This window comes from Chanodichthys erythropterus, chromosome 6 (genome assembly GCF_024489055.1).
Source record: "Chanodichthys erythropterus isolate Z2021 chromosome 6, ASM2448905v1, whole genome shotgun sequence".
NCBI lineage: Eukaryota > Metazoa > Chordata > Actinopteri > Cypriniformes > Xenocyprididae > Chanodichthys > Chanodichthys erythropterus.
In genome coordinates this window covers 5,255,001-5,282,500 of record NC_090226.1, presented here as the reverse complement: position 1 = coordinate 5,282,500, position 27,500 = coordinate 5,255,001, and the positions used below count along the sequence as shown (strand labels likewise).

The window sequence follows — 27,500 nt, the reverse complement described above, 5'->3', positions numbered from 1 at the left end:
CAGCAACATATATACTATGATATTTTTTTCTCATAATAATAACAATAATCATCATTATTCTTTTATACACAAAAGCACAAAAGGTTGGCAGCAAGGCCGGCGTGAAGTTGCACAAGACGGCCATCATTTTACTCATGATATTTAAACACTGTACAAAATAACCAAAGTCAGTATTTACAGCGACAGTTAGTCTATATATGTGTATGTGTGTGTGTATACATGCCTGTTTGTGTAGATATGTCCGTGTTTGCGTATTTCTATCTATCACTGTGGCCGGCTTTTGTGGTGGCAACTTTGGCTCATGCACTTGTTATTGATTATCTCCATGGTAACAGTGATGTAGAAGAGTTATTATTCTTCATCATAGAGTCGTGATTGCCTAAACAGCATTCCAGTATCAAAAAGGAAAAGATTCGCCTCTAATCAACGCACCTCGCGACTTACGCAAACGAGTGAGGTCCTACCGAACTCAAATTATGTTTGTGCTTTCAACGTGCATGCCCTGATTTTCATATGAATGGCATGGAGGTGAATTCATGCTACATACTGTACAATGATCACGTTTACAGCAAGTCGACTTTGAATCTTCTCCAAAGCATAGTTTTGACTGTGAAGACATCGTCAATTTTACATGTTCGTGTGCCTTTAAGAACACGTCATTTTCTACTGTCGTAATAATGGCATTTATTTTCCATCTCTCGGTTTTCTCAATGGAGAAACATTGCGTTAACTAGATATACACAGCACGAAGACCTGTTTGTGTAAATTCGGTGTGAACACGACAACATTCGCAACCAAACACGGATGAAAACACTGTTTCCCTGTTGAAGGAGACGAAATAACGAGTGCATAAGCTGTGTGCCCGACTTGTCGCCTGATCAAACTGCAGACACGAAGAGCGAATGACAGCGTTACAAAGAGCCAAAGAGAGCTGAGCAGAATCATGCTGCAAGCAACAGAGATGGTGGATGTCCAAGACCAACAGTCCACACAGTTAACCCTTTGGCAACAGATTCCCTGAAAACTAGGGAAGACGAGGGCTTTCATAAACATGCCACTAAAATAATAAGAAAGAAATCTAGTAGTTTGATATTTTCATACGTACAAGGTAAATACAAACATGTCCCTAGTCATATTTGAACATATCGTAACGCAGTATCGGTGAGGGATGTCGCAGTGGGAAAGGTTTAACATGGATTATTGCATAGAACATTTGAAATTAGTTCAAACCCTTTTCCTAGGTGGATCTATGTTGCGGTAAATGTGTTTTTTTGGAACATCTGGATGTGGGAGAGGGTGATGGTGTGGTTGGGGTTTGTAGAAACTTATTTTACCTGTCTATGTATGACAATCACATCTGTGACGAGGAACTTGAATGCAAAATTATTGTGCTCTGTACGGATTAGCATGCTATTGCTTCGGGGGGGAAACAACTATTATAAAAACAGTTTATATTATCAATAATGATGAGGGAAAAAATATGTAAAGATATAAATAAAAATAATACCAAACATTAAAATATAAATCCATAAATACACAAATCAATATCTTACATTAGCAGTGTGTTAACAAGAGATATGTACATGTTCAGCAGTATACAGATGTGCAAAATAAATCAAGTAAGGATGATATGGAACTTTTAAAAAATATGTGAGGTATAAGAGTAAAAAATATTAGTAAGGCTCTTAATTTAAAATAAAATTAGGCAAAACTGATAAGAAGCTAAAAAAAAAAAAAAACATGAAACTTAGGGCATTCTGGGATAGTGTAGCGATGGCTTAATGGTTGATAAAAGAGGGACATGACTATGCTAACATTCTGATATTACTGACCTCTGCACTTGACCAATAGTTTTACGTTAAATAACCAGCTTTTTACACAAGGTGCACATGGCTTCACCCTTAGAGACTCTGAAAAGTTGTCTAGATATGGATTCATATATATATCTCATATATGTATACATATATATTTTTTTGTGCGTGCATTCCATGTCCACGGTTTACACATTTGCATTCATTACACACGTGACAAAAAGGTTAAGGAAGAAACAAAAACATTCATAGAGAGGGTCAATCATCGCCATATTGGAATGTCAAGATCTTAGAAATCGAGCATACATTTTTTTTTTTTTTTTTAAACAGTTTGTTTGAATCCTTTGTAAGGTAGTCGTTCTCCTTCACTGCTACGGTCTCTTTGAGTCTGGGCAGAGAAGTCTTCATTAGGACTGCAAAAAGCTAAGAACTGCAGCTGCCTGACATCTTAATGCTGTTTTTGGAATAGGGAGGGTCACCTGAGCACAGATTATGTCATATAAGGGAAGACATAATTGTCTGGAAAAACCTCAAACAGAACAGGCAGTTTGGCATTTTGGGAACTGTAATTGCTTCGACAGCAACTATGGAAACGCTTTGGAAGAAAGATTTAGCCTCCATTTGTTTTGGTTGGCTACGTAGATATCATTGGATAGACAGTGCCTGTGAATTTCATCCTAATGTTTTCATTGAAACTTCAAGGTTGGGTGAAACATCTGGAGAAGAGATAAAAGAAAGAGATATTACAATATTTGGTATTTTCACAGCATCATCAGAGTCTAACGCTCATGGAATAAGTGCTATTAGAAGAATGTTCTGCGTTCAGTGCAAATTAAGATCTACTGACAGAATTAATGACAATGTCCATTATCACAGCAAAAAAATAAAATAATAATAATCGTCTCAACACTCTCAACAAAAATGCAATTACAGTGGACGTACAAGGGACCAGGCAATAAATATTAAAATACAGTGTTGGGGGTAACACATTGAGCTAAGTAATCAGATTACTTTTTCAAGTAACTAGTAAAGTAACACATTAATTTTTTCAATTTACAACAAAATATCTAAGTTACTTTTTTGCATTTATTGACTGACAGCTCTCCTGTCCCCATGTTGAGAGGAATAAAGTGCAGGGGTGTTGTGTGCACTGTGTGAACATGATGGTTATTGTAGTTCTAGACTAAATGTGATCATGCATTTACTCATCTCACTTGCATGAAAACATTCAGTATTCCTCAAAATTAATAGAAAAAGTGAAATGCAATCTCAGAATGTAATAATTAAGCATATTAAATTACACAAATATAATATGCATTTATGTGTATTTAAATATATATGTATTTAATCTCACTTTATTAACCAATGTCTTTGCTGCTGAACTTCAATGATCCAATTCAACTATACTAATAAGCAAAAACGACTTTAGATTAGATTTAGAAATAAGAGTGTTGTACTTCCTTCTATATCCTATTCTTCTTTAATCCAGAATGGCAGAACAGCTGAAAGGTTTGTTTGAGCTGCGCCCTGTACTGTACAGGCGTAAATATGCTTTTCCTTCAGCCTGAGTCTTATTCGTTTCACTTTTAGTGTGAAAGAGACTTAACATTTGCCAAAAATATAACTTTTTTTTTGTTGTTATTAAAAAACAAACAAGCCCGGCCAAGGTGAGAAAAAGTAATGCAATGTAACACACACTATTGTAATGCATTACATTTAAAAGTAACTTTCTCCAACACTGTTAAAATAATCTTAACTGTTTCTAAAGTATAGTATAGCCACAAAGTTGTCAGGAGACTACTTTGATAGAATCACTTACTGGTATTTCCCATATAAAAGCAAAATTAATTCATTTAAAAACACATTTCCACTTCAAAAAGAACAATTTAGACTCATTACTACTCTAACGGGATTTTACAGAATAATTAAAGTGATTTAATTTCATATTTCAGTTTTAAACATTCAGAGCACTGGCCCAGTTTCCTTCAATTTGTGAAGGTTATAAATTGCAGTACTCTTCTTAGACACTAGAGAGCAGAAGAAGCTGAATTTCTCACACTAACAACACTATAAAAGTACCAGAATCAGACATGTTCAAAATTTGTGTGCACCATGAAAAGATTTGTAAAAAAATTTGACATTGTCACTACAAATTTGAACAAACAGCACAAATTACAGTCAGAAAAGGTGGGAAGCTTGACATGTATGGCATGATGTTCAGCAAGACTGCTGCTTCACATGCACTACTCAAAATGAGCAGTGACTACCCTGAACAAATCTAGAAGTTTATGAGATCCATGAGGAGTGTATTACTTTTAACGTGAGTATAGTGACTGGAATGACACACACCTTCCACTGTGATTGCATAAGTAAACCACGCTGATGTATGGAACAGGATTTGGATTGGAAAGCCGCGAGTTGAATCGGATTAGCCGTGGTTTAAGGAGCCCCTAAACCTGTTTTATCCCAGATCCTTTCTCTGGATCTGCACATGCAACACACCCGCTGACAGTAGAAGACCACAACAGTCACCATGATACAATACCAGCGACAGTACGAGGAGGAGGAGACAGTCCACAGGTAGATAAAGGAATGGAAGAAATATGGCGACTGAAGGAAAGGCTATGTTCAGCAGAGAAAAAGGTTCGATAGGACATGAGATTTTAGCGCCACATTTCACTGTCCATTTGGTAAATACAAAGCTAATCCTGTTTCAGTTTAATTTCTCTTTGGCATGGTACACTGCAATTTTGATTGAGTCTTGATTAATGTGACTCATCAGAATATTTTTGCCACAAAGATGACTGAGCTTTGCACGGATGCTATTGCTAATCCAAGCCCACTGATCTGCCTGCTAATTATAGCTCACTTTGACTGACCCAATTCACCCATGCTGAAGAGTGAAAGGTTAGATTCAAGTGGCCTCAGATCAGGGTCAGCTAATCTGAACTCTAACCTTTGACATTAGAACAGAGCAAGTGGCAGAGGACCTAGTTGTACACAAGTGCCCTGCGTGAAGTACAGGTCAAGTAACAAAATCACTCTGAGAGGAAATGCTCTGTCCTTTAGCATTAAACAACTGGTCATTGCCTTTGTTTCACAGCCCTGCATATACTGCTGTAATCAATGTACTTCGTGCATTCTGATTTTCACACACTTTGGTTTATCTCTCACAATGCAATGAGACTGTACACTAACAACAAAGTTAAAAAGATAATTTGTCACAATGACTTATATTAGACAGAATTCAATGTTGTCTTTAAATTGCCTAGAGAAGAATTACTCAACTTGTTTTGGGTTCTAAAATAAAGTGAGTTGCAGAATACAATACTCACCAGTGTCCTCAGGTGTACCCCGCCCTCAGGCTAAAGATGTTAAATGGCAGCAATAAATTCATAGGTTTTTCCAGTTCTAACTCCAAGTCACCCCAACTTATGCCTGAGGAACAATTGAGCAAAACAAAAATCAACAAAATAATTAATATGGGTTTTAAATTCTCATATGTAGTTCATACAAGTAACAGTAAAAAGTTACACACACTAATCATTTAAAAGGTTAATGCAAGAAATGTTTCTGAACATCATCATATGTTGCATTCTGAATGCTGCTGTCCCCACCAAACTTCATAACTTAACCAGCAAGACCCAGCCTTACATTCTGTTGGTGATCAGCATGACTACCAATCTAGCACTAACTAGTATAAACCACACTCGACAAAATTCAAGCTGGTCATTTCAGAAGGTTGATGCACCAAGTGTTTTCTCACCTTCTTATCAGCAGATCACCAAAATGAAGTAAACTTCTTCCCGAGAGCAGATACAGCTGTATGAAAGATCAGCAAAACAAAAACACAATTGAGGTGCCATATCTTAAAAGATTGGGCCATATTCACATTGAATTTTATCTTACCACTAGGAGTCCTTCTAAGAGTTCCTAGCTAGGATTTTCCTTAGGATATTCACAAAACTCATAAGAACACTCATAAATCTCATAAGTCACTTTTTATGAATACACTCTTTTAAATCACACACAGTGGTTGGTAGGGAGGCGTAGCAGGCAGACAGAGGGAAGGAGAAATATATAACTATATGAAATACAAAAACTATATATATAAAACTTATTCAATAATACACCATATGTCTAATTCTGTTCAGTTTCTATACTATTCAGTTTCCCCTAATCAATTAAATTAGTTTGATATATTTCATTCATATTGCAAAAAAATACTGTATGCAGAAATAAATGGATAATACAGAGCCACCGAAGATAAGGGTTATATATTGTTAATAATGTTATTTCATCGTTCTGTTTAATATTTTAATTTGGCAGTCAATCATGAATTCAAATAGTATGGCCTATGCAATTGTGACACTGACGCATCCAACGTGAGTGAAATGCCCGTCATCATTCGTTTTTCCTGTTGTTTAATACATCTGGCCAAAATTTTGTTGTAAACGATGAAGTGTTATACACGGGCTGTATTGGCTGACAAGACGGCAAATACCAGACTAAGACACTCTTCTTCACTCCTCAAATACATAAAACATTAGCCTTTTCAAACATTGTATTTTTTTGAGTAAAGAAAACACAGTACTTATTCATAGAAGTTCATTTACACTTGCACTGCAAACAAGCATGTGTGCAGCACTTCATTCACAATATAGGCGGGCGGAGCTACTGTATGATGTTTTGCCGACAATTAGAGGATACACTGGATTTAAGAGGTTTAGTCACAAGCTCTTAGTATAAAGTTCTATACAAGCTCTTGTATAAAGTGTACCCCCTCATGTGTACCCATACCGCTCAGAATTAACCCATTTATATTTTTTACCCAGTTGTTAAGCCCTGATTAGGAGCAACTTTTAGCCTTAAGATTTTTTGTGTGTGTGTGTGTGTGTGTGTGTGTGTGTGTGTGTGTGTGTGTGTGTGTGTGTGTGTGTGTGTGTGTGTGTGTGTGTGTGTGTGTGTGTGTGTGTGTGTGTGTGTGTGTGTGTGTGTGTGTGTGTGTGTGTGTGTGTGTGTGAATACAGCCCCAGGGCTGCAAACAAAGGCTGATTCAATCCCAAGTAGGAGTAACTCAGGAATTGAGAATTACTAAGATCAGTCCTACTCAGGCCTCCGCCATTTTTTCATTTAAACCCAGGATACCCTTGGGTGCTATCCCTGAAATTACTGTAGTGAAAGCTGTTCTGGAAGAAAAGCATCTGCTAAATGGCAACTAATTACTATCCTCAGTCAAGACATGCCACATATTCTCCATAACATCTGTGTCTATCCCTGTTGCCAAAATTTTGACTGCTTATGTTTCACAGTTCCATACCATCTCCTAATTTTCCAGCTTGTTCCGCTGCTCCTCCCTGCAGGATCTTTGTAAGAACATTTTCTCCTTCGGCAGGCTGTTGTGCAGCGCTGCCTATACCCCCTGGCCGGGGTGTTGCCTTTGAACCTGAAAAGACAAAAGACACATAACCTTGTGCTTAGATCATACACCAGTAATGAAATATTTCCCAAATAAGTTTCCTTATCTTGCTGAAAAACAAAATTATACCAGTTACTCTGAATTAGCAGAGTTATATGTACTTACCGATTCCTGTAACAGGAATCTGTGGTATTTTTGCAGCCTGTGGTGCAGCTTTTGATCCAATAGCAACTGCAGGAGTTGGAGCAGGAGCAGGAGCAGGAGCAGGAGCAGGTGCAGCAGGCTCAGGTTTTACCTGCACAACCAATGAGGGGGCAATGTTAAAAGAATCTGTAAACTAATTGAAATATTGAATGAAATATTTGTCAATCATGCTTTAAAAGGCAATCTTCTGTACAAAACTTCATATAACCAAATGTGAAATGTGGTTTCACAGTAAATGTAAAATATATTTTGAGGAATAGGTTCAAGAATAGCTTAAAGGCAAAGGCAAGATTTGTGGAAACTCACCATAGCAGCAGCTGGCTGGGCTGTGGGTGGTCCTCCTGACTGTTGTCTTGCCTGTGCTGGAGCCTGACCTGGCTTAGATTGCTGCTGAGTTGTACCTGTTCCCATGCCAGCAGCTGTGGTTGTGGGCTGAGTTGCTCCCATCGTGTTTGCTGGCTGTTGCCCAGGTTGCTGTGGTGGCTGCTGTTGTGTACGGGTTGTTTGTCCCAATTGATGTTGTCCTTGCTGCCCTGTCTCAGGTGGCTGAGATCCTGACTGCTTGGCAGATGCTTGCTGGCCTGATGTAGATCGCTGCTGTCCTTGCTGCGATTGTGGTTGCTGCTCTCCCAGACCCTGCTGTGGCCTGGAACCTGAAGGAGGCTCCTGCCTCCTAGATGAGCCTGGTTGCCTCTGCCCTCGTTGTCCACTTGAGCCATGGTGGTGGCCTGATGGATCACGGGAGTAGTCTCCTGAGTCTCTGTGGCCAGCAGATCGTGGATCTACGGATCTTTTCTGTGTGGAGGATGATGTGGCACGGCCGTCTGAACGGGTGGAAGGATCTTTTGGATGTGATCGTGAAGAACGAGACGACCTGGGATCATCTGAAGAATGACGGGAAGAGGAGTGTCTTCCTGAGCTGCTGCCATGGTGACGGTGTTCCCGAGATGTGGTGGAAGATGAATGGCGTTGATGTCCATACTCGTCTTGAGGCCACAGGTCTTCCTCAGGGGGCTCATCATAATCATGGTAAGTGTGCTTAACATTGCTCCTCCTGCTAGAGGATGAGTGGCTTCCACTCCCATGGTGTCTAGAGCGATCTGACCGAGCTTCACGTGGTTTTTCAAACCAATCTGTCTCCTCCTGACCCAAATGATAGGCTTTTTGGGAAAGGAAGGGAGAAAGTCAATACTTTGTGGAATAGGAAGTACCAATGGCAAAAAAACAGGATATGAACACACTGAAGCCATGCAACGCTCAAATCCCAAGGAAAGCAGCCGAAGAAAAAAGAAAGGGAAGCCAACAAAAACAGCCATCAACAAGAATAACCAAAAAACAGATTGTACAGACATTTGAATCACAATCTCAAACTGATAACAGATCGCACCATGCAGTTCATGCAAAAAAGGCATATATGGTTTCATGCATTCACATATAATAATAGTCCAAACGTTTGTTCTCTCTGCCTTCAAGGCAAGATCATTGGCATGCAAGTTTTTAATTGTTGGATGCATTATAACAGGCAGTTTTTAAATTCAGCACCAGTTACCTTCACTGTCTGAAACAGCGCAGTGCATGTCATCTGCAAGGTAAGGGTCATCTGGCTTATACACATGACTCTTAGGTATATCCCTTATATGGTGGTCTTGTACATCTGGTAAGGAATGGCTGGAGCCATACTGATTTCGTACATCATGGGGATCTGGCACAGAGCCACGACCAATTCCCATGGGCTTTCCAACGGGACTTAGAGGACTCTCTTCCTCAGAGTTCTGTGTACGCATAGAAGGACGGCCACTACGACTATGGGTGCCCCTCTGTGATCGCTCCATGGCGTCCCTTTCATAAGATTTACTTCGGTAGCCACTTGAGTCTCTGGAAGAGATTTTATCCATGCCATAACCTGTGGACCTTGATCGTCCAGAGCCATAAAGTCGATCATCCTCTTCTAATGCCTCTCTTGATCCGTAGTACTTCTGTTGATCATAGCTCTTTTTCACACCAGTCCTGGACACCACAGTGCAGCTACCACCTGTTGATGTTGTCATGGTGTAGGAGGCTAGATCAGACTCTACATCTCGAGCTTCTTCAATTGGAGAAAACTTGGAGATTTTTTGCTCCATACCTTGCTTCCTGTGTTTGCTACGTTTGGATGAAACAGCAGGTGCCAAATTTTTGGATGAGTGCTTCTGGCTGCCCATTCCCCCACTGCTGCGCGAAGGGTGCTTATAATCATCATAATAATAACCAGAACCACTTACAGTGGTACTTGGATGTCCATGGTTGTCTACTGCACTTTGATAAGTGTTTGAATTTCTTCCATATAAATTCTCAGAGCCATCGCCATAAGTTGGTCCACGTGGGCCATTCTCACTTCCATAACCTACCCGTGACATGTCAGAGGACCCCATATTTTCTTTTGTGAGTTCACTGATATCATCAATCATTACATAATTTCTGGGGATATTTTGTTCTAGATTTGTGGCATAGACACCATCTGTTACATATCCCGATGATGGACTTGGGATACGTTCAGCCAAAGGTTGGTCAGAGGGACGATACTGACCATAAGCATTGTTCAGTGGTGAGGAGTAGACACCGCTGAATCCAGTCTCTTGAGCTGATGTTGCTATTGAAACTGAAGGATTACTGATAACTTCATAGTTTGTGGGTAGCTTCTGTTCTAGATCAGCAAGCGAGGTTTGCCTTGGCCTTTGATGGGCAGAAAGCATGTCTGCTTGGGGTTGGAAGGACATGCTCTGTGCAGGATAAGGTAGGGTCTGCCCTGGTAAAGGTGCAGTTGGTTGAAATCCCTGGTGACTGGGCTGCTGCAACCCAAGATCAGACTCATAAGTAGGCTGACCATAGCTATGAGTCTGGTATGGCCCTGGGGTCTGATAGGATGAAGGTTGAGGAGGATGAGGTTGGAAAGTTCCGGGCTGGGGATGTGAGGAGGTTGGGTAAGGTGTTGGCTGAAACCCAATCTGCTGATAGGTGGCAGTGGGTGGTTGTGTGGGTGTGGGCTGGGCCTGTGGATATTGATATGGAACATATGAGGAGGTAGGAGGGTACTGAGATGCATTCAAATCAGAAGTAAATTGGTTGAGAGGAGCTGTACTTGGGCGTGACAACATTCCATTATCTTCATAAGTGCCTGGTGCTACCCCAGCTAATCGCAAATTATTCAGTTCACTATCTGACATGTAGTCACGTGCATCCCCAATGCATCGCAGATACACCAACTCTCTCCTCTCTCTCTCTTTAACTCTTGTTTCCTTGCGCTGTGTGATGCCCATTTCCAAGCATCGTAGCTTAGCGTCAATTTCCTTCTCTTCTTCCTCTAACTCAGCCTGTTGTTTACGTAATTTGGTGGATTCTTGCTCTACAGCTTTCAGTTCACTCAGCAAGCCTGCCTTCATTGCACCCTGTGAAGGACGTGGCAAAACCCTCTGGGATGCTCCAGGGGAACTGTATATATGGGGAATTGCTGGTGTTACAATCGGTACAGGGGTCTCATCTGGTGGTGGACTGGGCAGAGTTCTCTTCACCTTTCTCATCATTGCATTCTGCTGCTGCTGCAAGGCAGCCATCTGGAGAGCAGAGATTTTAGAGACTGATTAATATTACAGCAGCCAGAAACAATTTTGAGAGAACTACTTTTTTTCCTTAATATTTCAAAAAGCACACAGATTAAACAGTTAACATTCAAATTATGTAAATCTAAAAATCGCATATATTATATACAGACACAGTTGTATCACAGTGTATTCTGTATTACAGTATTTATCCATTTCATATATCAAATAAATTTTGGGGCATTCATTGCATTTAGACTTGAGGTTTGGAAAACCATCTAAACCAAAAATTAAAATCCAAACACAATGCAATGTATCTTAAACAGTTTAAGTCAAGCAATTACAAATATATAGCCATGACACTATTTTCTATAAATTAGTTAGTGCTTTTAGAATCAATCAGGCAATACATTATATAAATGCATTACAATACATATATTGTACATAGATAAAATGGCTACATACCTATTTAATTGCAATGACTTTATGTACTTAATATTTTAGTGTTAACAAGAAACAATTTTCAGTTTACAAGAAATAAATAGTAAAACATAATAAATAAAAACATCTGCATACCTACAGCAATGTGGAGTTAGAGAATCCATTAAAGAAACTCAGTTAAAACACACATTGGATGAAGTGACAGAAAAAAATAGCCTCCCTTTAGCTGGTGTGCAGTTCTCTGAATGCACAAGCCAGAGCATTCCTTAGACAGGAATCAAACTGAGAATGAAAGAGTCAGACCTCTCTGACCAGCTGCTGACAAGCCGGAAGACAGCAGGGCTGACCCAGTATGCCTACACTTTGTGCCACCCCCTAGCATTTCAGAGACTTTGCCAGATATAGCAGTTTTTCTGTGTGTGTGTGTGTGTGAGTTAAAGAGAGCGGGGAATGATTAATAAATAAAAAATACATTGAGAACTAAAGTAATTATTAAAGTTAAAGTATAAAAATTTAAGTATGAAAATATTATAAAATAAATAAAACATTTGTCAAGTGAACGGATAGGTTTAGTGTTTTCCAACCCACACCTTACTTATTTATTTATTTATTTTTACCAGGAGTATTAAAGCCTATACTATTATGAGGCCCTAACATGTACAAATAGAAAGAATGGGGATTGAATTATCTCAAATTACTATCTATAAGCTGTGGTTTTGTAGTCAACAACAGAAAACTGTATAGTAAACAAATATTGACAATAAAATGGTTCCATACCTGGCTCGCTGGGCTGGTTTGACTTTGGTATAAGGAGAATTTGGTCTTGGTTGGGTCCTCTGATGTTGGACTGAGAGGCTTAGGATCTGACATGGACCTCTGAACACTCTTTATGGGCCTCGGAATAGTCTGATGTCTCTGTGGTGATTCTGCAGTGAAGGCTTTTTGTTGGGGAGTCACATGTGCCTTATTAAGTTTCTCACTGGAAGGAAAGGTAGTCTCCAACATACGATGGGGGGACAATGGAGACACTGGAGAGTACAGCACTTGTGGAGATTTGGGTGGCTGACGGGAAGGAGATTCATTTTGCTGCTGAGCTTGTTGGTATCCAATATCTAATGGGTCTGGCTTTCTCCTTTCAAACTTGGTTGGCGTGGCACCAACTAATTGCAGACTAGTGGAATAGGGACTAACAGTAGTGGGAACACTGAGCTGAGGAGCAACCACTCCGTGGGATTGTGCCTCTGGATCGGTTTGACAGGCTAAACTCTCTCCCTTTTGGGTTCTTTCCGGAGCAGATATGTAGTGAAGGAGTTCAACCTTTGATGTTTCCGCCATGGTAATGTGTATGGCTGGAGATGTTCTACCCAACTGGTCTAACTCAGTCTGACATGAGGAGTCATTGGTGGTCTGAATGGCAATGCTGGATTTAGATGCATCACTCTTATTCTCTGCACTTGGTTCAGAATGTTTGGAGTATCTTGAACGTCTGCGGCGTATTGGCTGAGTGTCCCACTCACCCTGGTCTTCTTCATCAGTCTGAACGCTGCAGTCAGCTATACGTCTAGTTCTACGACGACGAGACATGAGTTTATCCTCTGTGTCTTCATCATCAGTTTGGACACTGCAATCTGCAATTCTCTTTACAGACTCATCCTCTGATCCATTCCTCAAACGGGGCATAGAGTTTTGTTTCTTCATTATCCGACCATCTCCATGATCTTCACTATTCTTAAGGGACATCTCTGAGGAAGAGCTGGGCAAAGGCCTAGTGGACACCACTGCCTGTACCACCTGCCCATCAGCACATGGCAAGATCTGCACACTCTGGCCTTCTTGTGGAATAATTCTACCACTCTGATCATAGATAATTGAGATGGTTTGAGGTGTAGTTCCACCAACCATTACACCTTGAATGGCACCTTGAGCTGTTGTAGCTGCTGCTGCAGCAGCCGCTGAAGCAGCCGCTGCCTCTGCTGCAGCTGCTGCCGCTGCTGCTTCAATTGCTGCTGTTTTCTGCCTCTTTTGTTCTTCAAGCTGCTGCTGGAGTTGCTGTTGCAGAGACTGAATATGGTCTAGCTGCATCCTTTGTTGTGCCAACTGCTCTCTTTGCATCACCAGCTGGGTTTCCCTTTCAGCCTGTTGCTGCTGAATAACCTGCTGTTTGATGGTCTGTAGTTCTTGAATCTCCCTCTGCATGAGCAGATGTTCTTTCTCTCTGTGCCTCTGGAGCTCCAAACGGTCCCTCTCTAACTCCTCTTGTAGACGTAGCTGACGCAATTTCTCCAACTCAACACGTTCTCGTTCTAGCTGCAAGATTTGCTCCTGTTGTTGTCGCAATCGTTCCTCTTCCTTTTCCTTCTCAATATTTGCAGATGTGGTTATAGTGGTACTGGCAGATGTATCTGGAAAGACTCGAGTAATTGCCTGGGTCTGCTTTTGTGGCACTGTTAATATTTGAGATTGTGTTTGAGGCTGGCATTGAGCGTGAGATTGTTCCTGACCTTTGACCAAAGACTGTGCTTGAGTTTGGGGCGGTGTTTGGAGTTGTGTTGTAGTACCTTCTACTGAAATATGAGCCAAGGAAGCCTGTTCATTCACAACTGATTGGACTGGCACTGTACTAGTATGTGCTGGTTGTATACTTTGCATACCCAAATTAGAAACAGGTTGACCAGTTTTAGGTGCTGCAGTTGTTGACATACTGCCAGGTGCTGTAGGCTTTCCAAGGTAAACTGGAGCTTCCTGGGAGGTACTAGATGGTGGCACACCTCCTGCTGAAGAATCTGGAGTGGTTACTGAAAATCGATTTGGTGGAGGGTATCTGTAAGGTCCCTGGGCATTAAGAGGCATTCTTGGGGTAACTTGAGGCAACCTGTTGAGGTTAGCCAGAGGTACAGCAGTTACATTGCCTGAAGGGTAAGATCCATATACTCCTCTTAACATGGGATTAAGAACAGGGGCAGGCTGGGTGGTGATTGGCAGGGTGGAGGCAATTGGGGTGTTTATAGTAGAATATATCATGCCATCAGCTGTCCTTACAGCAGGGGGATATAAAGACCTAAGGCTAGCTTGTCTAGCATTAATTAAATTTGTAAGTGTTTGACCATGTACTGTTGGTCTGCCATCAGGACCATACAACAGGTTTGCTCTAATAGATGCTAGGCCTTGTTGAAGGTTAAGTCTGCCAGGAGGGCCTCCTCTCCCAGCACCATACTGCAGAAGCTCAGGATTACTGGTGTAACGACTACCAAACTGCTCCATGGAGTTAAGAGCAGCACACATTCTGCTAATCTCTCTGGCTGTAGTGGCACTGTACTGTGCAAGATTGGATTCTTGAAAACCACCTAGATCACGTGAAGGATAACTATACTCTGCATTTATATTGGACATTGAGCCATATCTTCGCAAAGGTAATGGTGGAGCTGTATCACCTCCTTGATGGCGTAGATCTGTGTAAGATCCATATTGGGCACCCATTCCAAGATACCCTGCTTCATAGGCCTGCTTCATGGTGCTTAAATCCACTGCTAGGTCCCCAGGGTCAGTCCTCTGATAATATTGGAGACTTGAACCAGCTAGATTATTGTCTGACATAGATGGCTGAAGTCGTCCTGGAGGAGGCAAGGTAAAAGATTTGCATTCATCTGCAGCCGTTTGGATATTTGCTGTTTGGTAGCCATCTCTTCCAGGTTGGTTTTGCTGCCCAGGAGCTTGAGATGGCTCTGCAGATGGCTCTGATTGTGTTGTCTTACCTCTCTGAGCAAAAGGGCCTGTGCAACTACCTGCAAATGGCAACTTGTAGACAACATCACAGCAAGCTAACTGATTTTCTGGTTTAATCTGTCCTGTGAGATCTAGAACCTCTACTGGAGGAGGAGGCGGCTCCTCTCTTTTAACAAGCTGGGTCACTGTAGCTCCCTGAGTGCTATTCTCATCCAACTGCACCATCATTACCTGGGGCTTCCCTGTGGAGAGATTCATCACAGCAGGCTTGTTCTTTAGCTCCAAAGCCACCCCACCATATATGTCATGACCAAGTGTAGGTGTGGTAGATGTGGAGCATGATAATGGTGGTGGAGGTAGCGGAGATATCTTGGGAATGGAAGTAACTGCTGTTTGTGTGCCTCCACCAGTGTTCTGGCTTACCACCAGGTCCTTCTTTAACAATATTGGTTGCACTTGATTAGCTAAGTTGTACCGGGCAAAAGATGCATTCTGTTGATGCTGTTGGAGCTGTTGCTCAAGGAGCTCTTGTTGTTGCTGAAGTTTCTGTTGCTGTTTCTGAAGTTGCTGCTGCTGAATGCCTAGATTTTCCAGACATGCATCAATTTTTGGAATGGTTGGATCTGTGATTAGTGACCTGGTCTGGGTCAAACAGACTGCAGATCCAACTCCTTGACCGAAGTCGACTTTATTTTGCAAAGGATCTCCATACACGACTGGTTGCTTTGGCTGTGATATGAACATGGATGCTGCCACAGTCACGCTTACTGTTGTTGGTGTAGTTGTTGTCACCTGAGGTTGTGCCTGTGCATTTAGATTCATAATAAGAGGTTGTACAGCAGTATGACGACTTGGGGGTGTTTCTGCATCAAGAGAGTATCGTCGTGCATCAGAAGCTAGAGATGTAAGGTCCATACCCTGGTCTGTCATAATGATTGGGGCAGGCTTCATTGGAGCTCTGAGATCCACTATATTACTACCAGGGGCAATTGTGCCTTGCTCTACAACTCTTGAGGTACCAGGTACTGTGGAGATTCTACACAAGGATATGTTTCCTGCAGGAAGATATCCACTACTTTGGGAACCAGCAGAGGTGGCAGTGCTCACAGCCACACTAACTCGCTCTGATATCTGTGTCCTTTGCAAGCTATGTTGGGGTGATGGGTGAGCTGGATATTTCTGTGGTGACGTGGGTGACTTCATCGTTGCATGTTGAGTCTGATACATTGTCTGTTGGCTGTCTTTTGTTGGTGAGGATAAAGGTGAGGTGGAGGAATTTACAGTCACTGGTTTAGTTTGACTGCTAGTTCCTGATCCCAATGTAATCACCATAACTGGGGAATCTTGGGAAGACTGTTGTCTTGCAAGACGTGGTGCCCCTGCTCTATGAGGGATCTGAGAGGTTTGAGTAGGTGCCACTGTAGAAGTAGTACAAGGTGCAGGGGCACGCGTTGGACTTTGTGTGGGGGAAGTAGAAGGGGATGTGGAAGGACTTGAGCCTTTAAAATATGAGAACATCTTTGATGTTAAGGAGGATGATCCAGGATCAGACACTTGGCCCTGTACTGTCCCTTGAAGTCTTCCTTGAGGCTGTGTGGGAGCAGGCTGCCTAACTTGAGACTGTGGGGAACCAGTAGAATGGCCTCCTTTAGAGGTTTGGTTGCTCATTCTAACTTGACTTTGTTGAGAATGACTCTGTGTAGAATGCACCCTTTGTGTCCCTCTTCCTGAAGGGTCATTTCCAGAGAATGAGACTGGAGCTGAGATCTGGGTAGGACTTGTACCTGGACTCAAAGTAGTTGCTCCAGAATCTAAATGGTGTTTTTTGTCTGTTTGAAGGACTCTTTCCTGGTTTTGTTGTCCTTGTCTTCCTGGTGCCCGTTGCTGCTGCTTTTGCATCATCTCTGCTTTTCGCATCATTTCCTCATAAACTTCTTCAGCACTTTTTAATGACTTGTCTGCTGTGGAGGGAGAGACAGCAGAGGTTTTCTCTGTTGGAGAGTACAAAGACATAAATGTAGGTAGATTATATTCACTACCAGACTTGTACAGTTTTGAACCCATTTCAAATCCTTCAGCTTCTGAATCCATGGAGGGAGAGTATTCTGAGCAGGACGATCTATGGAGTTCTTCCATTTCTGCAGCTTGTCTGAGCTCTTCTGTTGGGGATGCATCTTCAATAGGTGAAAGGTTACTAGGAGGTGTCTTTGACCTCTCTCTGCGTCTCTGCGCCCTCAGTTCCTCTTTGTCCCTTTTAGTTTTTCTTGCTGTACTGCGAATCCTCTGCTGCTCTAAGTCTCTCATCTTCTCCTGCTCTCTCAGAAGTTCCTCTTCTTCTCGCAATTCGTCTTCTTCTGAGGAGTCCTCAATGGTGGGCAGTAGTGGACCATGGGATCGATGTCTTGCTTTCCTTTGTTGCTTTGCTTCCTCAAGCCTTTGTCGTCTGCTAGGACTGCTATCACTGTCGTCTTCCATTGATGACACAGAGGTTGGAGAAGTTCCAGAGGTATAACTTGGTGTGGTTGCAGGAAGGGTTGAAGAGTACTCTCCCCTTGACCTTTCTTCAGGTGACCCAGTAAGGCTTTCCATCTCAAGCTCAGGCTCCCTGAGGTCATGATCTGTGCTGAGTTCCATGTCACGATTGTAGCTATTTGTATTATTCAATTCTATAGTTTTAAAACGTCTCAGACCACCTTGTGAGGCCATCATGTCATCTGCTTCACCTGATTTGTAGTTATCAGTGCTTTTAGAGTCTTCTTCAAAACTGCTAGATTGTTGTGTTAGACGACGTCTCTCTTTCCCTAGATCTCCACTGTGTTTATGGCTCCTTTTTGTCTTTACATGGCCCTCAACATCTGCTGTATCTTCCTCATCTGCACTCATCTCCAGAATCTGTCTCCTCATGAACTCCTCATCTGTTAGATCTTTCTGTGACTTCTTCTGTCGGGGTGGTAATGGAGAAAGGCCACTTTCACTGCTGTCTTCCACATAATCATGTCTTAATTTACAGCTGAGATCATCCGATGCTTCTTCATCAGACTCAAATTCCTGATCTTGTGATATAGATAGAGATCGAGGTCTCTGCTGTTCTGCGGAGTCCCTTCCATCACGATGCTGTCCTTGGTCAGTGACTGTATGCGACTCCAACAGAGGTCGCATTGAACTTTCTAGTTTTGTTAGTTCAGATGGACTTGGGGGGCTGCGTTGTTCAGAGATCCCCCTCTCACTGAGCTTTATAGAGTCCTCTTGGATCAAGCCTGTAATCTCACTCTGGGAGCTGGATATACCATCTGAGGAGTAGCCTGTATCACTCAGGCTCTGTGTGCTAGACTTGTTGGAATCCTGTAAATACAGTGGGATAATGCATTAGGGCATAGGTCATATATCATATATCAAATTAAACTAAACGATTTACAATATCAACATTTAAAACATTCATAAAACAGTTTATCAAATACAATTTACAAAACATGCAAATGGCACATAATAGACAAGCGTGCAAAACAGTGTGGATGATCATCAAAAGTGAATCTAAATACTGATGAAAATTTTAGCAAATGTAAAAGTATGTTTTCAATAATACTACTTAATTATGTAGATAAAAATGGCATGCATATATTAACAAATGTATGTTGCATTAAATGGGGCTATTTGTGACATCAGTTGTAATGGGTAATTAAAAAGAATTTGCAAATGATGTTGACTCATCACTGTGTAACCATCAGACACTGCAAATAGTGATTAGTCCCTGAGATCAATTTAAAATTGTGAGTTAAATTTAAACTGGTTTTGAGTACAGATGAAATTGGTTAAATTATTTGACATGGAACATTCCCATAAGAGAATGTTGAAGTGATCTGTTATGATAGACAAAGACAGTGGTGATGAGGACACAGAGGGCCACTCACGTCATCTTGTTTAGATTTCTGCATGCCACTACTTTTCTTCTCATCTTTTTTATCCGATGTTCCCTTTTTAGACGATGTTTCTGTTTTGGACATAGCTTGTTTCTTGTTAATGCCTTGATCCTGTTTTTTTGTCTCAGCCTTAGTTGCAGGTAACAGTTGAGAGGGGCCCTTGCACTGTGGCGCCCCTTGTTTTATTGGAGAGAAAGGACCACTTACTTGGGCACCAGGTGGCTTTTGCTGCTGAGGGACGATAGGTCTCAGCGCAGCTTGCTGACTGGGCCCTCGCTGCTGTTGTTGATTGGCTGGGCCTGGTAGTCGGGGAGATCCAACGGATGGTGGCACAGGAGGAGGAATATCCCCTAAGCTTCCTGACATTGCTCTCTGGGTCTGGCATGTCAAACACAGCCATTCTTTTTTCTGAAAATGAAGGGCAAACATGAAATTAATATCATGAAACAATTAAGATATAAAGGGGAAAAAACTGTAGACAAGGTGAAAGTGTCAATAGTCAGATTACATGTGATTTATCGCATCACTTGCCTTCGCTGGCATTCTCTCTTCTCTCTCTGCCTTTGTCACACAACTACTGTAATTCAAAAGGGATTTGGTCAAGTCGAGCAAGCAAGCATAATTGGGTTCTGGCCAAGACTGCGACCTTTTCTCAAAGGCCTTGCTGACTCTTTTCAATGCTACTGTGTTTAACACACACAATTATGTAGCCCCTGGTAAGTCCAGTAAGACACACAAGCTCAGAATGACGGCTGATTCCACCCACAGCAGGAGGCTCCTGTGCGTTCAAAACCACAAAGCATTTAATTAAACAATTTAGGAGTGTAAGACTATAAACGAATGATCATTATAAAAGCATTTTGCTTTAAAATTTAGATCAAGAACTCACAAAACAACATTTGGATGAACTGCATACCTGATTTTCATTTCTAGCACAATGCTCAGAAATACATGTTGCAAACACTGGCAGTGTAGTACATACATTTTTAGGGCTGCCCTCGACTAAAGATTTTTCTAGTTGACCATTAGTCATTCATTTAAGACATTAGTCAACTATAACTAAACTAAAAGTTACCACGCCATCTCAATAGTAGTGGATGCACCTTTAGAGACAAATGCACCTTTCGTATGGATTACATAATCAGAGAGTATTTGTTTTCTATTCAAATTGGTTCATTTAAAAGAAAACTTTTCAAGTGGTCTATAGATATATTTCTCATGTATGTGAGGCAAGTAGCCTCAGAGTTTCGGTTTGGACCGAGACAGCAGAAACCGCAACCTGTTTGTTTTCTTTATTGTACCAAACACAGTGTTTTGTTGTTATTGTGCATTTCCACAAACAAAAGTAACCCTTTACATTTTCGAATGACTCTTCCACTCTTATCTGTATGACCAAAAATGACAGAGTATTTTAAGTTGTTTCCCCTGTTATCAGGAAAAAAAGTGATCACGCCAATGCCTCTGTGTCATGCTCTGATTAGCCTCCACATTCCGCACAAACACTTGGATTTGTGTTAATGTTAGAGCGAGCAGCCAAGTAAAGTTGCTACTGCTTACTTGTTTCAAATGATAAGCTATATTTGAGGTTGACGGATGATACCGCCTGACATACTGTAATTACCACAAGGACTCGCCGTTAACATCCTCAAGGACTGTGTGACTTTGCCACTTCCTGTGGAGTTTTCCCCCCTGCGACTAACCGACTAATAAAATTTTGGTCGACTAAGCCTCTTCTCATCTACTATTAGGAGGCAGCCCTATACCCCATAATATACCCTATAATAGCTATACATATGAAACACATAACCCAAAAAAGACAAACGGAACATATAAACTGACATATAGGACACCTGACTTCATAAACCCAGAGAGTGATATACATAAAGATTATAGATCTCATAAAACAGTTAAACATTTTTTGCATTTTTATAATTAAACTCACTACAGCAGTGAGGCAATAATTCCTTCTTTTGCAACATCATAGAAAATATTCTGCATAATATAGCAGCAAATAGTACACCAGCACAAACACACACACACACACACACACACACACAAAAACATCTATACTGAGTGTTATTGTCTTTAACAGCCATGAGTCTTAAAGAACACTAAAACCATACAGATATACTGTAGATAGGAGATTACAAAAATCCTCGCTAAGTTTAATGAGTCTCATGAGAACAGCAATAAACAGCAAAACTACTCCTCCTAGCCCTAAATATAAAAGAGAGTCCTTTTTTAAGTTGCTGTGCCCCCCTGTCATTTCTCAGTTTTCTTGTCAGACTCATATACTTTCACATTACCTGGCAGAGGGCTTGCCAATATGGTAGTGTTTGCTTACTGGGTTTTGTTTCTATTCAATGACTGAGGTTTGTTAACTCAGGTTGATAAACAAGCAGTTCACTTCATGGGGTTCTGTTCCGATCTACACTGAGGCAACTACTCATACATCTCTGGTGCACACAAGCATACAAAAACTACCACAACCTGCATCAGATATTGCTCACTAATTTAAACTGAGAAGGATTGAGAAGGGAAAGAAGCTTTCTGCAGTAAGTAAACAACTCTTCTTTTAACAAAATTCAGACAAAATGTATGTGCACACAGCTTTGCTTGACTGCCAGAGCGGGTCAGGATGAATTCTGGGGAGAGGCTGAGGAAAGGAAAGGTTTTGCCATGCGAGACAGATGCCTTTTCTTTTTGATTCTACACCCCCCACCCCAAGTGCTCCACACTGAAGCTAAATATAAACAGGTGCAGCGTTCACTCAATGCTTGTGCAAAGCTCACAAAATGCTTTGCCATCTGTGCCTTTCTGCTTTTTATATGCTGCGTTGAAGCGAGATGGACGTTGTGTGAGTGTAGTCATTTGTGAGGTGTGCTTTTAGCATAATGAACGAAGCAGAGGTAATGCAGTGTCTGTGAAGAAAGCCCAAGAAAAATTGCAACTGAATTCTCATTTTAGAGAAAATTATCTGTGAAGCTGCAACTCAGTTGGACTAGCCAAATTTACACGAATGCTTGATTTCAGCCATATCTAAAGCAATCTTTTTTATTATAATTACTATTTTTGCATACAAAACCAACTGGCTCAAAAATCTGAACGGGGCACGTGTCTCCTCAGCTTAGAAATTTCTGTCATTTATTACTCACCCTCATGTCGTTCCACACCCGTAAGACCTTTGTTCATCTTCAGAACACAAATTAAGATATTTTGATAAAATCTGAGGGTATGTGATCCACACATAAGTAGCAACGTCTTTGCACCATTTGAAATCAAGAAAGGTAATAAAAACATGGTTAAAGTCAACGTGAATACAGTGGTTCAACCTTAATGTTATGAAGCGACGAGAATACTTTTTGTGTGCAAAAACACAACAAAAATATCGACTTTATTCAACAATTTGAACCGTTGTCATACGTAGGGAACTCAGTGCATGCTTCCTTGTTTACGTCCAAATGCCGGGTCATTATAGGCCGGATCCTGTGTCAGCATTCCATGCATGCGTCATGCTGCTCACGTGTTCAGCTTCAGCCAATAATGACCTGACATTTGGACGTAAACAAGGAAGCCTGCACTGAGTTCACTATGTATGACAACAGTTCAAATTGTTGAATAAAGTTGTTATTTTTGTTATGTTGTTGCACACAAACAGTATTCTCATCGCTTCGTAACATTAAGGTTGAACCACTGTAGTCACGTTGACTATTTTAACAATGCCTTTAAAACCTTTCTGGATGTCAAAATGTTCAATGATGTTGCCGTCTATGTGTGGATCAGATTTCCTCGGATTTCATCAAAAATATCTTAATTTGTGTTCCGAGGATGAACGAAGGTCTTACAGGTGTGGAACTTGTGCCAAGGGTGAGTAATTAATGACAGAAATTTCATTTTTTGGTGAACTAACCCTTTAAAGGTGCCGTAGAACATCTTTTAAAATATGTAATATAAGTCTAAGGTGTCCCCTGAATGTGTCTTTGAAGTTTCAGCTCAAAATACCCCATAGATTTTTTTAATTATTTTTTTTAACTGCCTATTTTGGGGCATCATTAAATATGAGCCGATTTAGGCTGTGGCCCCTTTAAATGCTCACGCTCCCCACCCACGGAGCTCGCGCTTGCCTTAAACAGCATAAACAAAGTTCACACAGCTAATATAACCCTCAAAATTGATCTTTACAAAGTGTTCGTCATGCAACATGTCTAATCGCGTAAGTATAGTATTTATTTGGATGTTTACATTTGATTCTGAATGAGTTTGATAGTGCTCCATGGCTAACGGCTAATGCTACACTGTTGGAGAGATTTATAAAGAATGAAGTTGTGTTTAAGAATTATACAGACTGCAAGTGTTTAATAATGAAAATAATGACGGCTCTTGTCTCCGTGAATACGGTAAGAAACGATGGTAACTTTAACCACATTTAACTGTATATTAGCAACATGCTAACGAAACATTTAGAAAGGCAATTTACAAATATCACTAAAAATATCATGATATCATGGATCATGTCAGTTATTATCGCTCCATCTGCCATTTTTTGCTGTTGTCCTTGCTTGCTTACCTAGTCTGATGATTCAGCTGTGCATAGATCCAGATGTTAATACTTGCTGCCCTTGTGTAATGCCTTGATCATGGGCTGGCATATGCAAATATTGGGGGCGTACATATTAATGATCCTGACTGTTATGTAACAGTCGGTGTTATGTTGAGATTCGCCTGTTCTTCGGAGGTCTTTTAAACAAATGTGATTTATATAAGAAGGAGGAAACAATGGTGTTTGAGACTCACTGTATGTCATTTCCATGTACTGAACTCTTGTTACTATACTATGCCAATATAAATTCAATTTTTAATTCTAGGGCACCTTTAAATAAGTATGACACCTTTGTCTGTAGAGGTTATCGGAAGTGTTACAACAAAGAGGCAAAAGCCCCCAAAAATTTAAAAACAAATAATAATGATTTTAACAATGTAGTATTTTGTGTTCATGTGAGTTTTGGAAAGCATGGAAACCACAGATTCAGTGTCAGCTGTTACTGGACATGAGACAATCAGACAATTCTTTGATTTGCTATTCAAAGTCAAATCTCAGACTTCCAGTCAAGTCTCAAGTAATGATGGAAAAGTTACAGAGCTAAGATAAGTCAAGTCCTAAATTCAGGCCTTTTAGTCTTACTAATCATTTAAAGGTATATAAGCTATGCTTATCATACAGAATTATTAAAATTATTAAAAAAGATCGGCATAGGAAGTATAAAACAGAACAGTCAACAAGATTACAAAAAAAAAACAAAAAAACAATATATTGAATGAACCAATATACACTTAAACAATCTAACTATCAAAACTCCTACTGGCATATTGGTTGCTAAAGAACAACATTAGCATAGTTAAACTTTGGATATACCATACCAATACACCATCCAAATATTCAGAAATAATAGAAAATGCCTTCAAAAGCCATAACATCCAATACAGCGAGCTAACTACACTACTGTGAACAACATTAAATGCTAACATTATTTAGTTAATCCACAGGACCTGAATTAGCTAATTGCGTTCCTGTTTTTTGTTGTGATTTTTGCTCCCATTTCACAGTGTCTTTTGATGTTGCCATCAAACAGGTGCAGACAAGACTGTTTTGCATGTTTGGATAACCTTTGCATTCATCAGATTTCAAATGCGTTACATAAACCACTTTTCTAAGAAATAGCTGCATGTTATCTGAAAGAAAAGCAGAAGCCTCAAAAGTTTGCCAGGTCAAATCAAAAGCCTGTGTACACGACTGATAATGCTTTGAATCACACTACAATGGCTTGAGTCTGTCAACACTGGAAGCATTGAAGCTGCAAGTCATCTCACAATGCTAACATTCATGTTATATCACACATATGGCATTTGTAAGTAACTCATTTTAATACAGATGGGAAAAATAAAGCTCTGCAAGACCACAATGGACACTTCCAGTGTTAACAGCTTCAGTGACTATAATGGGAACGATTTAAATTTCACACACCACTTATGTTCGGTGTAGACACAATATACATCTCTGAGACTAAAATTTGTCTGCTCCCCTATAAAAATATCTTCTGTATCACTGTTAATGATTAGCATATAGATTAGTTGTTTTCTAAAGCACTTTTCCTTCTGTTACAAAAACATGAAAGTTCTGGTCCCTATTGATAAATCATTACATGCAGCTCAGCAAATAAAAGGACATGTGGGAAAATGAAAACAAGAGAGATGTCAGAGTGTTAGCAGATCGGTTTATAGTCATTTAAACTTTGCAGTGAAGGGCAGAGGTGCAGATTTCTTCAAAAAATTCACTAAGAGTTTGTGGGTGTGAGGCCTTAGCCTTTGTAGCGCTTTACATAATACTCATGCAGCTCAATGCCCAATGGGAAAAACACACCAGCCATGTAATCAATCACTTGAAGGGACAGGAAGAGAGAGAAAGAGTGTGAGTGTTTGTATGTTTAATGTGTGTAAGCAGGATTTATCACAATTAGGCAGGTTTATTAGAATTGATCATACCGATTATGAAGCAAGATACACAGTGAAAGTTTTGAATTGACTGCAGATTGATTTATATGGAGGAACATATTAGGAATGTATTATGATTCACTACAAATATTAACAACAATCAAATGAGAAAAATCTTCACAGATGGTGTTGCTTGTCCCTCTGTTTCATATCGACATCCAAGAAAACTCACCCTTTTCCTCCACACTCTCATGAGAAAACATGTCAATCTAATGCTGTGAAGGATTTTGGAAGCAAGAGTTGATGAATTTTATATACCCAGTAAGTGTCATAAGTTCAGTTTGTGTTTTTCATTTTCTACAACCACATGCAATGCTAAATCAAGCAATAAAAATCTTATAGACTTTCCTCAGGGTTACAAGAAAAAAAAAAAAAAAAAAAAAATATATATATATATATATATATATATATATATATATATATATATATATATATATATATATATATATATATATATATATACACCTTCGTTCATCTTCGGAACTCAAATTAAGATATTTTTGATAAAATCCGATGGCTCAGTGAGGCCTCCATTGACAGCAAGATAATTAACACTTTCAGATTCCCAGAAAGGTACTAAAGACATATTTAAAACGGTTCATGTGACTACAGTGGTTCAATCTTAATGTTATGAAGCGACGAGAATACTTTTTGTGCGCCAAAAAATTTTTAAAAAATAACGACTTTATTCAACAATATCTAGTGATGGGCGATTTTAAAACAAAGCTTGATGAAGCTTTACGAATCTTTTGTTTCAAATCAGTGGTTTGGAGCGCGTACCAAACTGCCAAAGTCACGCCCCCCAGTGGTGAACCATTGAAATTTCGAAATACTGACATGACATGACATAACGAAGCCTCGTTTACTGAAATCACGTGACCTTGGCAGTTTGATACATGCTCCGAACCACTGATTCAAAACAAAAGATTCGTGAAGCTTCGAAGCTTCATGAAGCAGTGTTTTGAAATCGCCCATCACTAGATATTGTTCGTTATTTTGTTTTTTTTGGCACACAAAAAGTATTCTCGTCGCTTCAGAATATTAAGGTTGAACCACTGTAGTCACATGAACTGTTTTAAATATGTCTTGAGTAGCTTTCTGGGCATCTGAAAGTGTTAATTATCTTGCTGGCAATGGAGGCCTCACTGAGACATCAGAGTTTATCAAAAATATCTTAATTTGTGTTCCGAAGATGAACAAAGGTCTTATGGGTGTAGAACGACATAAGGGTGAGTAATTAATGACATTTTTGGGTGAACTAGCCCTTTAATGGACACTTCTAAATGCTTCTCAAACAGTAATACATCAGTGAAAGTTCTCATCTTAATCTTTTTAAAGGACAGCACATGTCAAACTACTACAATTACTACAGGCCCATGGGGTGGCATTGCTTAGTGGTTACTGATGTGGGCTCAAAGGTAGATTCAAATCCCTAGCAGGGATGATTTATGAACTACTGTGCCCTTGCTCCAAAACGGTCTCTGTAGTAAAAACATTGAAGCCACATAGGATAAAAAGTGTGCATTAAATGAAGAATGATGTAATCATAATGGTCCATTTTTGCTGAAGAATACATAATGTACATTACATATGCCTTTAAGGTAAAGTTAGCAATTTTGAGATTCAAGTTTTGAGGTTTGACATTTAAATATTATAATCTCAGCGAATTAACCTTTCATGTCTGAGCTTTTCTGTCAAATGAAGTGATTTGTACATGTATTCTAGACAAGCAGAGCCATCTACAGTCCAGCAAATTAAATTAGCCCCTCTCTGTGAATATAAGATTTACATAAGACAATCCCTTACATAATCTCATGATGGCTGCAATGCTTTCCACTCTCTATATCAGAAACATAGACAG

The 27,500-nt window shown here is 40.2% G+C and overlaps 1 protein-coding gene across 2 annotated transcripts in view; it reads right to left on the bottom strand.

Annotated features, from left to right (window-relative positions):
- bsnb (bassoon (presynaptic cytomatrix protein) b) overlaps positions 1-27,500 on the bottom strand; it is a 100,076-nt gene that overhangs the window by 420 nt on the left and 72,156 nt on the right. The window contains exons 4-12 of one of the 2 annotated variants that reach the window (XM_067387805.1): positions 19,082-19,498; positions 12,228-18,515; positions 8,984-11,024; positions 7,741-8,594; positions 7,396-7,525; positions 7,132-7,257; positions 5,578-5,633; positions 5,147-5,249; positions 1-2,527 (exon numbers count right to left, since the gene is read on the bottom strand). The exon at positions 1-2,527 is cut by the window's left edge and continues 420 nt beyond it. In XM_067387805.1, the coding sequence (XP_067243906.1) occupies positions 5,593-5,633; positions 7,132-7,257; positions 7,396-7,525; positions 7,741-8,594; positions 8,984-11,024; positions 12,228-18,515; positions 19,082-19,498 (9,897 nt within the window). In that variant the 3' untranslated portion in view covers positions 1-2,527; positions 5,147-5,249; positions 5,578-5,592. The remainder of the gene's footprint in view (positions 2,528-5,146; positions 5,250-5,577; positions 5,634-7,131; positions 7,258-7,395; positions 7,526-7,740; positions 8,595-8,983; positions 11,025-12,227; positions 18,516-19,081; positions 19,499-27,500) is intronic. The other variant, XM_067387806.1, reaches the window with a different exon arrangement.